The sequence below is a fragment of the Nipponia nippon genome, unplaced genomic scaffold (genome assembly GCF_047370975.1).
Source record: "Nipponia nippon isolate SJK-2023a ecotype South Korea unplaced genomic scaffold, ASM4737097v1 scaffold_1, whole genome shotgun sequence".
NCBI lineage: Eukaryota > Metazoa > Chordata > Aves > Pelecaniformes > Threskiornithidae > Nipponia > Nipponia nippon.
Genome location: NW_028262290.1, coordinates 42,420,899 through 42,436,420, shown reverse-complemented (window position 1 = coordinate 42,436,420; position 15,522 = coordinate 42,420,899). Strand labels below are relative to the sequence as shown.

Genomic DNA, 15,522 nt, shown 5'->3' with positions numbered 1-15,522 from the left:
CTTCGACACCACGCGGTATTGTCGTAAACTAAGTAGGAGGCCAACGACTCGCAAACCGCTCAGGTTGGCAACGGCAGAGCGGCAGTGGCAGGTGGAGGGGACCGCGCACCGCAGGGCCCGGCCCGGCCCCGCCGCGGGCAGCGGGGACCCGGCCCCCGCCCGGGGCGCGACCGGGGGCCGACGCTCCGTCACCTTCGGCCGGCAGACGGTAGAGAGTGGGAAACCTTCACGGGTGAGGCTGCCTATTCAGAGAGCAGGGAGACAGTTGCCTCCCTGTGAAGTGCAAGACCCGGGTGCAGAGGCAGAGGCGTCTTTGTCCTTGTTTTTAAACCTAAGTTGGAGGCAGGTGAAAAAGAGAGAAACACACTCAAAAGTCAACAGAAAACTTGATTTTAAAGAGCCACAGCTGCTGGAAGAACACGAATGGGACTTTATATGTTTAAGGGGTGCTGTGTAAGTCAGAGACACAGCCAGCTGCGAGCCATGAAAAAGCTATTATGTTTTGACCAACAGCAAGGACCAAAGACACAAATGACGTCAAAGCTAGCCAGCTCTCCCCTCCCCAGATCCTCCAGGTGCTTTTGGTCAGCAGGCTATTGGGTTAAGCAGAGAGAAGACCTGGGGGAAAGTTACTAACTAATCACACAGAAAGGTCGGTCAGCCTCAGCTAGTAACACTTCCAGCCTGTTGCTTGTCCGCCCCGGTTTATCCCCTTTTAACCTGACTGGTGACACAGAGTCAAGTTCTTACCATGCTTTTCAGAGCACCCCATAAAATACAAACAATTCTAAAACTAAGGCTAGAAGTATTTGTCAGGCAGCTCACATTTGTACGGTATTACCAGAAACTGACCTTTAGGAAGACGCAGGTTTTTTTTGTTTTCCCTCTGCTCACACAGTTCTTTGTTATGTTCCCCAAGGAAGCAGGCTTGTCACAATACTGTGTGTAAACACAAGCAAGTCTCTCACCTCTCCCTTCTACCAAAGCTCTTGAGCCTGCTAACTAGAGGGATAGAATCCTTCCAAAGCTTTACGTTTAACGCAATTAAGACAAGTGGGCAGGTGAGGGACTCTTGAATCCCTTGAGTAAGAAAGCGCAAGCTTTGGCCACTGTGTCAGATCTTAGCAAATACAAATGGGACCGCAAGGTTCACACGACTGCCTGGTTCCTCACTTCTGCTTGTTTAAGTAGAATTCAGGTTCTCTCCTATGCTTGAAGCAGGAGCAGCAACCTGATCTTAAATGGATGAGACCGTGTTCTTTCATTTAACTCAGGGCTCTGTGTCTTGTAGGTTTAACAATTAATCATAATTCCTTTAAGGATTAGTTCGCAGAAGAAAAAACCCACCACCAAGCTTGAGAGGCCTAAGTAGCAGCAATGACAATGGCTGGTTTATTGCTTTACATATGAAGCTTACCTTTAACACTACCTTTAATATTCAAATCTATGGAAATCTAAACCTAGAAAGACAACTAGAGAGTTCCACAGCTTAGTTTTGCGACTCTATGTACAAGTCTAAAGAAAGAACTTGCTAAATTCAACGTATTCACCACAAATTATGAAGTTTTATAACTAACATCCTCAGGTTCCATTGACAAAGAAAAGCGTGAGAAAAAAAAAAGCCAAGTACGCCAAGTGTTAGTTCAGCCTTGTACGGCAAAAACCAAGAACTGAAAACTTGTTAGTTTACCTGAACATCAATTTTAATACTACTGTTTGTCTGGGTATAGACTAAGATTTCAGCCAAAGTTAAATTATTAAAAATATATTTTCCATAAAGGATTTAAGTGCTGCATGTCCATACAGTCACCAACCTCCAATGAAACTATGATGCCCAAGTTTCACCTTCCTGATGTTTACAACTGGCATATTCTTCCTTAAATATCACACAATCCTCTCACACAGCATTTTGATTATGATCTCTGTTGTCCTTCTTCATGAAAATCATCGCAGGGCTACCCAAGACTCTTGGCACACATATGAAAACAAACAGTGATGAAAATTTGTAAATCAACTTTATTCAACGATGACCATCATTTAGGCATCGGCAATAGTAACTTCAACTTCTACACCTGGTTCAATGCTGATGGAAGTGATCTGCTTCACGATCTCAGAAGGGCTGTGCAAGTCAATGAGCCGCTTATGAATACGCATTTGGAAACGATCCCAGGTCTTGGAACCTTCACCACAAGGCGTCTTCCTGGTAGTGATTCGCAGAGTCTGAAGAAAAATCATAAAACACGGGGTATTTAGTTGATGCATACAGAAGACTAACCTACAATCAAATCAATCCACCTACAACTACTGTATGGTATCTACGTCATTGGAAAGGTACTTCTTAAGTTATATTCTACTGAAGTTAACACTCCTTCCCCATATTCAATTTAATTAAAAAAAAAATCCAAGATTAAAATAAATTCAAGGACAAAAAAGCCCCTTCCATGTTCAACATGTTTTGCGCTAAACAGTTCCCCACGTGTCAAAGCAACTTGTGAAGTCATTATCCGTTTACACTGGGTCACCCTCAGTTTAGTAGTACTGCTTTTCATCTGAACTTTTTTTTTTTTAAAATATGTTTTAAGTGCACATTTGCAGGAAAAAAACCAAACTTTTAAGACAGGAAAACAGTGTTAAGTACCTTGGTGGGCATGCGAACAGGTCCTTTCACCTTTAGGTTTTTTTCCTTAGCGCCTCTGATCAAGTCAGCACAGACTGAAAAAAAAAATACAAAATAGCTCAGGTTTGTGAGTATTTTTTTTGCTTGTTTTCTTAAGTCAAGATTTCAAACAAGATGTTGGCTCAGAATAGCGTATGAAGTGATCATTGCCATTCATTTTAAGGGTTATCCTCATAGCCAACCACATACAAGCAGAAGTGTTACACCACGGTTAGCAAAATCATGTTACAACAGTAGGCAAAAGCACTGTATTTAAGCTGTTATCAGCCTGAAGATCCTGCATCAAACAGTGATTCTACAACATTTACATTATATGATTAAAACACTGGCAAAGCCAGTTCCTAAACAAGATTAAATAATTTCTTAAAGAACATAAAACTTCTAAACTAAACTCTTTGTAACAAGAGTGACAAAATATCAGTCAAGAAACCGGTGCCTTTCAGTTCTTATACATTCAAATAGTGACAACTAAAACCCACACAAGAACTAAAGGGAAGACGCTGCACTCACTTAAGTTAATCATTATGACATGAAGTTTTCAGCGTGATGATAAACCCCAAACAGTAGCTTTCATTAAAAATTAAATTAGAATCTACTTGTCAGCGCTTTGGGTTGACTTTGTTAGCCAAGTCACATACAAACAGGCGAACGCCAACATCTTTAATTACAGCTGGTTTCAATACATTGTATTTTGCAATACATGATATCATATATATCATTCATTACCTAACAAGCTAACCCAGTTAAAAAAAAAGAAAGTATCACTCACCCTTCTCAAGTGATTTTACATTGCGACTTGTCAAAGTAATTCTAATGCGATGAATTGCTACCTCTTGTTCCACAGGTGCTTTGCCAGTATCTTTAAACGCCTAAAATGTTGAAGTTACAAATATCAGACACTACAGTCAACACCAGCTAACACTACCTGCACCCTCTTAAAAATGGACTTCTAGAGCATAAAGAACAATTTAGCTATGGGACTATTTTATTCTACGGACTAGATGATGTATTCAAAGGGTACAGTGGCATGGAAGAAGTGGTAGGAACAGAAAGGAAGGGCAAAATCCTGACTGCTCTGAGGAGAAGCAATTTTTTTAGTGTTTTTTCTAACTGCATCTGGTGGTGGGAAGCTGCAAGAACATCCCTCCCTGGTTTGCCTACATACAGCAGGCTGTCCAGTCACGAATACTCCTCGTCCTCAAAAATAAACACATTTCGCATTTCACGTGTCTTACAGCTTATCCTCACCACGAATTAAGCAACAAAGATATCGATAAAACAGCAACAACGTAACAAAAAGGGGCATCTGGCCAGAGAGACTAATGCGGCCGCTCAGGAGACCGATGTGAAGAGCTTGGGCAATTAAGCGCTTGCAATAACTAGGGGTTAACGCGGACCGAGTGAATTGATGAAAGAAAATAAAATTGAAAATACAGAGGAAGAAAGGTCTTAAAAACCCGTGAATGAAACGTGGTACTTATCAGGCTGATGAGATACTACCTGTCGTATTAACTGACGCGCATTCCTCTACTAAAAGCCGATTTTTAGGGCAAGCGCACCAGGCCTGTTCACCGCCACTGAGGCCGGGCTGAGCTCGTCCCCCCGCCGCCACCGGCGCCGCTCCCGAATAGGAGCTCTGCCCGGAGGGAGCTCTGCCCGGAGGGAGCGCTCCGGCCGCCGCGGCCTGCTGCGCCCCGGCCTCACGCACCGCCCTCCCTGCAGGCCCGGCCGTGGGGGCAGCCGGCGCAAGGCCCCGGCCCGAGGGGCCGCCTCACCCGCGCCCCCGGCTGCCAGGGGCTCGGGGAAGGCGCTCCAGAAGCCGCCCCAGCAGCGGGGCATCCCTCAGCCCCCCCGCCCCGCAGCCCTGCCCCGGGGCCGAGGGCCGGCACCGGCGGGGCGCATGCGGCCGCCCGGGCCTGGCGGCCACGCGGCGCTGCCGGCAGCGAGAGGCGGCGGCGGCCCGGCGGCCCCTCTACCCCCCGTCCCCGGCGCCCCCCGCCTCACCATGGCGGCAGCAGGGCCTTCCTGACCGACTTATTCCCGGGCGAGGGGCGGCGCGCGGCCCAGCGAACAGCGGTGAGCCAGGAGGCAGCGGCGGCGGGGCGGCGTGAGGAGAGGAGGGCGCGGCGGCGGCGGGGCGCTTATATAGAGAGCGGCACCGCCTCCATCCGGGCGCTGCGGGACCTTTCACCCCCAGCCGGCGCCCGGAAGCGCCGGGGAGGCCTGGTCACCTGTGCGGCGGCCGCCGCCGGGGGAGAGGGGACCGGGCACCGGGCACCGGGCTCGGTGGTGAGAGGCAGGGCCGAGCTCCGGGGCCCGCCACGGGACGTGCCGAGGGGTCCGGTCTCCACGGCGAGCGCGGTTGGTGGGGCTGCGTGCCCCCTGCGGCGGGCCCGGCCGGCGGCCTGTGGGGCAGAGCGCCGGTCCCCCGCCGGCAGCTTGCGCTCCTCGTTGCCTTTACCGGTAGCTTTCGGCTTTCTCTTGGGGGGTGTGGTGTGCCGGCAGGTCTGCGTTGCTGCCAGGGACGTGAGCCCCTCCCCATCTCGGCCTTTTTTTTTCTTTTCAGTCACTACTGAAAGCGGAGGTGTGAGAACAGGCGTTCTAAGCAACGTTAAGTAAAAATGCGGGTTTCATTCATTCCCGAATGTAAGAACTTTTTTCTTTTTTTTATTGAAGTCCCTTTATTCAGATTGGGCATTGGAGGGGTATGCTTTTAATGAGAACAGTCATTGCTTTGGCCTGGACACCGGTAACTGTCAGTCCCAAAACAAGCGTTTTGCTGACAGCATGCCTGTTTCTCAACAACTTGGGAGATTTATCTGACTGCAGAAACATGTTATACGTTATGAAATGATGGCCTATATAAGGTCATTGTGGTTGTCTTTTAAAAATAATATTTTAATTCTAGTTTGGGGGCAGTTGTCTGGTAATCATAGACATGTATACTGTTAGCAAAACTACTGCCACCTTTGGAAACTTAGTAATTACTACAGTTGTTCAAAAAAGACTCCTTGATATTTTAATCTGAACTTACTTTCAGCTATCACACTGCACTTAATATAATTCCTCCTCCCCCCCCCCTCCCCACACTTGAATAGGTCTTCGTATGGTCCTTAAACCTCATGTGATGGAGATAACGTTTGTATGCCAATTATTCCATTGTGGTGCTCAATTTTAGACTTGTTTTGCACTTGGATCGTTTGTACTTGCTCTTTGAAATCTCTCGTTTACTAATAACGGCTTTGGACTAGATGCTATATTCTGTTAAATCAGGTCCACTAAACACAGATACAGAAGTGGTCATCCTATCACTGCTTCCTGAAATGCAGCAATGTCTTTTGCCAATGGAGATCAGTGCTTGAAAAGTCTAGTTTGGTGATAGTCCTGTTTCTCTGGCCTCTTCCTCTCTGCAGTGAAAGCAGCATTTGTTTTCTGGTGGTTTGATTTCTGAGCCATTTAACAATTATATTAACGATTTTGAACTCACTTATGCATAAGGAACTCATGTTTATCGGTTATTCCAACTACTTCCTGACGAAGTTTTCCATCTAGAATTGTTTTATATTCATCCCTCTTAAATACATGACCTCACACTGGTCATGTTGAAACACTTAATTTTCCAGTAATCTAGATAGTTCCCGGTCAGCAAGCATGCTACGTTATTTACTTAGAGCTTTTATGAATGTTCTTAGTAAACTTTACTTCCAGATAAAATATTGAATAGTTTGGTGACAAGAACTAATGCCTGTGGGATTCAATTAGCAATGTCTGACGGATTCCTGATGACCCAGACCTGTAACTTTAGTTTTAATTTACTTACTATGAACCATATGTGCACAACTATGCCAGTTTCTCAGTGTCCTACTGAACAAGTCAATGTACAAACATGTTACAGCAACACTGTTCCTGATGTCTACCAAATGTATGCTCTAATTGCATGAGAAAAAAAGTCAGTCTGAAAAGATACATTTTCCATACATTTAAGCTGTGTAACTTAAGTAAAATTTATTCAGTTATTTCTTGTTCATGTGTCAAGTATTCAGTATTTTTTCTTTCTCTGGAATTAATGCAAGGTTGACAGTAAGTTCCTGAATTTGTTCCTTTCTTACTTCTTTTTTCCCCTAGTATTGGCACCACCTCAGCTTTCTTTGAGATTTTTTTTTTTTCTGGGCTTCCCCAGATTTCTCAAAGCTTATGGAAAATGTACATTAACAGCACACAACAGCTCCTTTGCCAGCTCTTAAAATTCTTGGATGTAAGCTATCTGGAGCTGCTGATTTAAAAACCGTCTTACTTATATTGCTGTGTTTAAGGCTTTCCTTAGCTATTGTTAGAATTCAGTGATATAATGTTGTTTGTTCTCCACAAATGTAGAACAGAAATTTATCTGTACTTCCTGCTTTCTCTGAAATACACTATTAAAAAAAAAAAAAGAAACCAACTCCTTCCTGCTATTTGCATGGATAAACATCCATTGTCAATAAAACTTTTTGCTTACCTTCTGAATATTTTGTCATTCTTAGCTTCTGATTCATATTTTGTATGAAGTCTGATTTTTTTTTTTTTGGTTACGTATTGGTTTTAATGTAGGTTTTTCTCCCCAGCTAATGCTAACTTCAGTTTAGTTATGAGGTTGTGAGTTTGGACATATAAATGCACTGTTGGCATGTGCTTTTTAGATGAATCTTCCAGGAGTGTGTTCCTCATGTCACATAATTAAGCAGGTAAATGATTAAGAAGCAAGATATGCTTTTAACATGACTTAGTAGTCTGTAGCAGAAACAATATCTAATTTCATTGTTTACCACTCAGAATATTGTTCTATGTGCATTCATGACACTTTCTGACTTTATTTTGTTTTTATAGATTACTGGGGGGGGGGGGGGGGTGTCTCCCTTGCTTTGACCAGTTTGTCCTTCAGAAACAGTCTTGAGTAATGATCTGAATATTTTTGTTATCTTTATATTTTCTACTAGCTTATAGTAAAACCAATTAGATTCAATTTATGCTTCCAAATTAGTAATTCAGTTCTTATTAATTAAATATGTATGTGTAGGGAGTTAGGTTCTTGTCAGGTTTTTGGTCCTTTGCTTAATTTTAACCTGAACATCTTTACTTTGTGCTAAATGAATGGTCACCTGATTCTTTAGCTACTTAATGCCATTGCATTTAATCTTGCTAAGTTTTGCCTGGGAAGTTTTCCGCCCCCCCCCCCCCCCCCCCCCATGACAGGCTAAATTATACAGGTTTTCTATCCAGAAAAGATGTCCCAATATTCTACAAATCTAAATCCATTTAGTCTAGATGTCAGTTAACCTTCTGTCTTTCTTTCTTTGTGTGACAAAAAGGATCTTTGAGATCTCCTAGATGTTCTTGTAGTGCTAGAGGTGTCGTAACTCAAGAGCAGATCCTGATATGAGTCTACCTGTGTGACTGAAGAGTTAACTGAACAAGCACGTGCCTGCTGTCACTCAGCATCTTCTGAAGTATTGTAAAAACTTCTTGAAATGGAGGCTTGTGCTGTCTGGTGAATGCTGAACTCTGCGCCTTTGCGTGGTTCAAAGGACAGACATACTCCACAGGCTTTGCAAATTGGCTTGTGAACACCATTCTTTTGAGTAGATTTATTCTACTTATTTCACACAGGTGGCCTGTGGATGGTTTTGGCAGGGCTCACAGTAGTTTTCTTAAATCTGCTTTGTCATTTTTCATAGTGATTATTTGATGTGGGCAGCTCCCTGGAAGCTACCTGGGTTATGCCAGCCTAATGCCTCTAGTCTTTGCTTTCAGTGGTGATTAACATATTGCCAAAATATGTTCCTATTTACTTTGAAAATTACTTCCTTTTCCAAGGTCTTTGAAATCTGAACACACTTCTAAAGATTTTGTTTGAACTTCTGATCATAAAATACCTGTGAAGCAGGATCATACTCGAGGCTTCTCAGGAAATCATCGATAGATGGTGGAGTATCTAAATCAGTCAGCAGCAATCCAACGAAAGCTATTTTCAAGCCTTTTAAGAAACGCTTCAGCATCTGCTTGGTCTTAATTGTAGGTATCTGCTGATCCTCTTACGTTAACTTGAAGTTATGCACTTGTATCGTGTCTCAGAACTCTCCTCCAACTTCTTTGCTCAGCAGTTAGTACCTGTTAATATCTCTTTGTCCTCTCTAGATATTGAACACCTGTATTTACTGTGTCTACAGCTGCCTCAGCTATTGAAACTTCCAGAAAACCCACTGGAACTGAAAAGACTCCTTTTTTTTAAAGATTGATTTGGGTAGTTGCTAACTGGCAACTAAAGTTCACCATATAAAAATGCAACCCCCCTCTAAAATACTAGGCTCTATTTACCTTAAATTTTTTTTATGTAGCTATGCAAAACATGAACTAGATCCTTGACTCAGAAAAAGAGCAATTGTGCTTTATTGGACTCCTTTACTGTTGACGAATGTTGCCGCAAATATTGATCATTAAGAGACTTTTTCAAATGGGCAGCGTGACCTTCATAATGATTATTGCAAGCTCGTTCCTTCTAAATATGTACTTTATGCCTGACAGATAATACACTTGGCTTCTAATATTGACCTGCTTAAAGCATGACTTCCCTGAAACTTCTCCTTTGTCAGCCTGTGTTGCCTTGTTCTTCTGACACAAATCACAGTGACAAAAAATATTTAACTGCTAATATGCTACAGCATTTCTAGTGACACCAAATCTGTAGTACATCACTGCAATGTGTCTTTGAACACTCAGGATTGAAACAGGATTGTACATCTGGGCTGCTTTCAGGAGGATATTATTTGAATTTGTCCTGCCCTAGTTCAGTCTTAATTCGTCAATTTGAAAAAACATCTTATGCCTTCTCTGCTTGTCTGGAAGAATGTTTGTTGCCTCTCCACTCCTTGCTCTGCAGATGTGACACTTCTGTCAAATTTGTAATAATAAAACAGCAACTTTTTTGCAGAGAATAACTGTGCAACGATCATAGTCTTAATGGCACTAAGGCAGTTTATTGATTAGCAACACATAATTTGCCAGTTATTGGTGAACTATATACTGTGGATCAATATTGGCAATACAACAGAAATCACAATACTAGATGCTTACAGAGTGTTAATAAGCACCTACGAATTTCTTATTTTTCCTTCTACAACTGATCCCACTTACATATTAACGCAGCCCTGTGCACATCCCCTCTCTTGTAAGAAGTGGGGATTACAAATGCATACTTCCCATTTCAGGCGTGCGGATTCCCCTGTTTCTGAGTCCTTCTTGTTGCAGATGTAGGCGTGTGTACCTGCGCAGCTCATCCACGTGCCAGTGAAAGCGCACCCTGTGAGTTCCCACACGCGCTCCTGAGAGGTGGGTCCCTACTGCTACGCCTCGTCCTGTCAGCCCCCCAGCCTCTACTGGGCATGGAGTGGCAGCTACTTACCGTGTCCGATGGGGAGGGTGCTCTCCGGCCTTGGAAGCAGTGATGCCTGCTGCTCTGGTACTGCTTTCCCACCCTACGGTTTCTTCCAACAATCGCAAATTCTCGTGCTGCTTTTCAAGCTAACTTCTTTTCTCAAAAGGCTCTTGGTAATTTAATCCCCTGGTTACTGTTTAATCTGGGTGATTGTCATCTTAAGCAAGCTTTGTTATTGTTAATTTCCTCTTAGCGTTATCAGGTTTTGGGCAAACATCCTCTCAGAACATGCCAGTTTGGGTATTCTGTTTGCACACGCTATTTACACTCGCATTCCTCCTGTATCATCTGTTGTTATCCAGGCCACGTTACCAAGTGGGGTGCATGTAATTCCCGTACAAAAAATCCCCAGCATCCATCCAGTGAAAGCAGAACACACGAACGAAACTGGTATTTTTGCATCCGGTTTTCATTTTGGAAATCACCTTGGAAGACTTCACGTGTGGAAAGGTTAATCAAGTATAAAAAAAATATTCCAAACTACACAAATCTCTCCAATCCAGATCTGGCCACTTGACGCATCACCACTTGGCACAGTTTGTAGTGGTCTGTTTTACTTTGGAAAGTAAAGAAGACTGCAATAGTTCGTAGCACATGTTGAAAAGCTGCATCTAGTCAAATAATATCCACGTGACTCTTTGAACATAGCAAGCTGTTTTACCAACTGAATTGGAAATGGCTTCCAGGACACAGATTGGTTTGCTACACTTACCTCGCTGGCTACTCTACGGACGTTTTGTACTCGGAGCTGTTAGGAACTAGCGGTACGCACTGGTGCGCACGAACTCTTGCAATACTGCGCTAATAAAGACTTCGGAGTTGTCTTTCCTCCCTATGTCTGCCTCCTGCGAAGACTTTGTGGGAAGCTACCAGCAGCAGGGTGTTTGCATGGTTGGATGTCTATCCTTGAGGAAGAAAAAGCTGATTAATTTTACAGTGGTAATGTTTACCGATATATGTAGTCCACGTATATTTTTGCCCATTACCCTCTGTCTACTGTTTGAAAGTCACTGGACTTCACTACTATGAAGTCACTGATCACATTTTTTTCTTCCAAAGACCAGTTTAATCTAATCTAATTCTTTGGCGAGACAGAGTAGGAGGGAATTGTTTCACGGTGCTTGTGCTGCCTCTCTGTCATGGAGCAGGGATAATTTAAGGAATGATCCTGACCTCACACTGCCTTACGACTAGAGGAAAAACTTCTCTTGATATAGAATGCATCACTGCATTGTGGTTTTTTGTTTGTTTTTTTTTTTCTGAGAAGTTTTTTCTCATCCCTTTAAAATTAGTTTCCTCCTTGTGATATGCTTGATCCAACTGGTTTTCAGATGATGAACATGTGCAAGCACAAAATTTAGCAAATGCTTGCCATAGATGATGAGATTTAAAGCAAGGGGGAATCGCCATCTTGATGGTACAGGACTATTAGAGCAGGATATTAGTTGCATCTCACAATTTTATCTAAATTACATCCAGGTGTCACATTGACTTTTGAGGGACTTGCGAAGAGATGCCCTTCCCAACCCTGCAGTCTGCAAAGAAAGACTAAGGCCAATTCAGTAATGCTTCCCCTGTTGTGACCTGACCCTGTGTGAACTAACCAAGTTAAATTACTCAAAACCTGACAGAAACAGGAATAATAACATAAAATGTAGGACCTGGAACTAAAGGAGACACTGTGGTGTTAAAGATGTGCTTTAGAAACAGGAATTATTAGCCACAGAGGAAATCATTACACTGTGATTGTTCAGAACAGCTGGTCGGATCCACAACATAACATGAAAGTGATCCAAGAGGCATCAAATATTAAGAAGTTTTGGTTTCAAAGGGCTTGCTAACTTCTCTAAAAAGCTAATGTGGCAAAGCGGCAGCTGCAGCCTACTACATAGAAATTATGAGGTTGCAGTAGAGGGGCAGGAACAGCCATCATCGAGTCTGTAATGCTATTATTTCATAGAAGACGCAGCAGTTCTGTTTAAGAGAACTTACAGCAGAGTAAAGCAAGTCTATGAAGCTTCTCTTCCACCGAAATACACAGCAGAAGTTCCTACTTGACTTGTAATGAAAACAGGGCTTGTAGAAGTCCTTTCACACAAGTCTACAGCACATCATTGTTACACATATGGAATATGGTTTGGTTAGTCTCCCAGGAAATACTGTAAAATAGAAAAGCTGTTTTCCCTTGCAACAATCGCTTAAATGTTGTAAGAGCAACTATACGTACGTGCACACAGTCGCACTTCCAACATTCCTACCTCTGTGCACAGTGAAAACTCTAGCAATAGGTTTTCCAGACGCAGATCAAGGGAAGCAGTATTGTCTACTGGTTTAAAACTGAGGAAAAGATAGTATTAGCGCTTAAGAGTGTTGTGGTCAAGCATTCGATTTTTAGGCAAATAAAATTAATTATTGTGGTATATATGGAAGGTGGTTTTGAGTATGGTAGCCATGCCTCCTGAAAAAAATTCACGAAATATTAATACTTGTAATTCTTTCAGCATTGTGTTCTCATGTTTTTCTTTTACGTACAAAATACATATATTACAAAATAATCTTTCAATAATTATGACCGTTGGAAGATGTTTCTGAGACCACCCAGCAGGTACTTTGTTCTAGCAATGGCCCCCTTCCCGCACCCTTGCAGCAGGTATATTTACTTTTTGAGAGTCCCTTATGCGTTCAGAAGAAGAACGGCTTCTCATACGCTCTCGTGGAATGTTCCTGAGGTGAGGTAGGGCCAATCACTTTGTTCTGGCAGGCACAAATGCTTATGCAAATACTAGGGGTTGATTCTCCTCTTTCCTGAAAAAAAAAGAAGAAAAACCAACACACTAGAAAACTGAGCTTTTTACTCTTAAAATCTTCTGTATATAAAAGAAATTTCTTTTCCAATGAAGAATCCACCATTACTTGTGTACTAGTATACATTGCTGAATCATTTGTGTTATTAAAGTATAGCACTAACTAATCATCATCATAATGAGCACATAGTGCAATCATCAAGAAAAGAAAGAAGAAACCTCACGGACAGTTTTGGGGCTGGTAGTGGTCTGCAGAGCATTTAAAATTAGCCAGTTTTTCATTTTGGTGGGCCAGGACAGTTGGGTTTTTGGGGGGCTGGGAGTGAGGGGAAGGCTATGCTTCTTTCAACTAAACAAGTTAACAAGCTACAACCTGCTGGTAATGGGTGACGGCTCTGAACTGAATCAGTGTCCTTGTCTAATTTTAAGCACTAATTCAAGACCTTAGTTTAAGTCATGCAGGGCCTTGACAGTCCAGCGGGCAGGTAGCTCTAGCATACAACACAGAAATTCACGTACCAGCATAAACTTATTTTTCAATGAGAGCTTCACTGATTGAAAGTCTTGTAGCAAATAGGTGCGGTTTTGGGGGTGTCTCCCCTCTCCCTGTTTCTGGCTTGTCTCTGTGCCTCCTCCAGCCGCCTCCCTTGTCTCCCTGTGCAAATGGCTCTTTCATATTACCCTTGCTATGATTTGTCAGGTAGTGCTAATTTTTATGGCTAGGACACTTTTTCAAATGCTGTTTGCAATTCAATACACAGCTTTTGAAACGAACTATGCAAGTGTGAAAACATTTTAAAAAAAATTAAAGAAATTTATTTCTTCTGGAAGTCAGCTGTTGACAGGAATGATTAACTAAATTTTAAGAATAGTCTTTTTCTCCCCTTTAAATTGGAAAACACCTAATAGCAATCATTTCACTCCCAAAAGCTATACAAGGATTGTCAACTTTAAGGGAGGTCTGGAGACGTTCCGTCACTTTCTATACAAAGAGAAATTCGGGTGACATTCGTCTACTGGCACGTCAGTGCAATGATACGTTCCTTCAAAAGCTTTGTGTGTGGCTTTTGTGTTATCTACCAAACATTTTAATGGAACTGTTAGATAAGAGAGAAACAAGGATGTGGCCAAAGTATATGATATCTCTCTAAACTTACTGTATTATATACTACTAACTACTATGAAAAAAAAATCCAGCCCCCCCAGCCTATCAATTCCCGTATTTACAGTCAGCTTTTTTACTGTCTCTGTTCAGGTGCAACTTTCTATACTTGTCTCTGGGACCAGCTTCACTTGTGCCACATCTGAATCAAAACCCTTTCACCATTTTTGAAGTAAGTGGTTGAGAAAAAAATACATGGCTTGAAAATAAAACTGGTTTTCCTTCCGCCCTTTTGGGGGGAGTAACTTAAAAAGAGCTGGACATTTACGTTTCCAATTTGCAGCCTACTTTGCTCTTTGTAGCCTGGCACATGTGCAGTAGAATATTTATTAAGTTATGAATTACCCTGTTATCCCAGGTGCCCTGCAAAGGCAAATGCAATCACCTCCCTGCTCTGCTGAACACTCGGGCTATTGAACCTCAGGCTGGGTCGGGAGCGCAACTCAGCCTCGTGCTCGGAGGAGTCCAGGGGCGGACGGTGCCTCTACTATCAAATTGTCCCATGGCATCCTTAGCTGATGGCAGACTGGGGTAGACGCCAGTAGACTTTTTTGTTCCGTTTGCCTTCTTTAACTGGTTTTAAGGCTTTTCATTTGACAGGCAGACAAATATTTGGCAGCTGGATTAACTGAGGCATAGAAAGAGGCTCTTTGAGCACTGCATTAAGGTATTTGCAGCAGATAAATGGCTAAAATAAAGTGTAAGTAAAATGTTCAAAGTATAGTCAATTTTAAAAATAACCTTTCATTTTCTACTCCTATTTTCATCTTTGTTCTAATGGATGAGTTTGTAAACACAGATGCTAATGCTGCAAAAATTGATATACAAGTCAAATATTAAGCATCCACTTAAGTCCCATTGAATTTATTAATATTTGTGGTATATTCTGTAAAACATTGTTTTGTTTTGTTTTCTTTGTTGCAGATATATCTTACCACAGAATACAGAAGCAACCCATACATCTTCACACTTACATCTTCATGCTTCCCATCATACCTTCTGTATTAAGGATGTGCCTGCCCCCAAGTTGTATCGTATTTTTATCATTTGAAGATAGTGTTGTTACCTCTTTCTTTCTGGGTTGAGATAAAGCATGACAACAAAAAAAAAAGGGACAAAAAAAAAAGAGAATATGAAGTAAGTGAGCACAGAAGAAGCCTCCAAGGAAAGAGAGGCAAACAACAGCACAAGCCAGGAGCAGAGTTACGAAGGCTCCTTGTTGATGGGAAGCCAGAAGCTATGTCAAAGAGAAACAGATAACTGTTCCCTGCTTAATTACCAAATATGTTTACCTGTAATACTCCCACCCACCCCACCCCCAAGTAAAGACAGTAGCATCAGAATTGTAGCTTATGCTTACTTTTTAAAAAACTGATTATGAAACGTCTGTTGATATTTCTATTTGGGA

The 15,522-nt window shown here is 42.4% G+C and overlaps 1 protein-coding gene, 2 long non-coding RNA genes and 1 other non-coding gene across 18 annotated transcripts; 1 reads left to right on the top strand and 3 right to left on the bottom strand.

Annotated features, from left to right (window-relative positions):
* Positions 1 to 1,996: 1,996 nt before the first annotated feature.
* RPS20 (ribosomal protein S20) lies at positions 1,997 to 4,837 on the bottom strand. Its single transcript, XM_087753084.1, has 4 exons — positions 4,682 to 4,837; positions 3,447 to 3,546; positions 2,639 to 2,712; positions 1,997 to 2,220 (listed from the first exon to the last, which is right to left on the bottom strand). Exons 1-4 carry the CDS (start codon positions 4,682 to 4,684, stop codon positions 2,038 to 2,040), a joined length of 360 nt encoding a protein of 119 aa, XP_087609210.1. The 5' UTR covers positions 4,685 to 4,837; the 3' UTR covers positions 1,997 to 2,037.
* On the bottom strand, positions 2,793 to 2,857 carry LOC148057343 (small nucleolar RNA U54). The gene has a single exon (XR_015700187.1). It is a non-coding gene; the product is annotated as a small nucleolar RNA U54 (small nucleolar RNA).
* A 145-nt stretch (positions 4,838 to 4,982) lies between the features above and the next one.
* Positions 4,983 to 15,175, top strand: LOC148057342 (uncharacterized). 15 transcript variants are annotated; one of them, XR_015703711.1, is made up of 7 exons: positions 4,983 to 5,140; positions 5,244 to 5,323; positions 8,531 to 8,728; positions 9,922 to 10,172; positions 10,451 to 11,087; positions 14,208 to 14,286; positions 15,039 to 15,175. It is a non-coding gene; the product is annotated as an uncharacterized LOC148057342 (long non-coding RNA). The 15 variants fall into 15 exon arrangements; XR_015703712.1 differs by lacking the exon at positions 8,531 to 8,728 and having other exon boundaries at positions 9,962 to 10,172; XR_015703715.1 differs by lacking the exon at positions 8,531 to 8,728.
* On the bottom strand, positions 10,935 to 15,176 carry LOC148057341 (uncharacterized). Its single transcript, XR_015703721.1, has 3 exons — positions 15,050 to 15,176; positions 12,141 to 12,953; positions 10,935 to 11,053 (listed from the first exon to the last, which is right to left on the bottom strand). It is a non-coding gene; the product is annotated as an uncharacterized LOC148057341 (long non-coding RNA).
* Between the last annotated feature and the right edge of the window lie 346 nt (positions 15,177 to 15,522).

What these genes read in the sequence shown, in the direction of transcription:
- RPS20 (XM_087753084.1), bottom strand. An exon ending in TGTAAAATCACTTGAGAAGG is followed by an intron (nt 2,713 to 3,446) that starts GTGAGTGATACT and finishes TTTTTTTTTCAG; the next exon opens with TCTGTGCTGACTTGATCAGA. An exon ending in CTGTTCGCATGCCCACCAAG is followed by an intron (nt 2,221 to 2,638) that starts GTACTTAACACT and finishes ATTTTTCTTCAG; the next exon opens with ACTCTGCGAATCACTACCAG.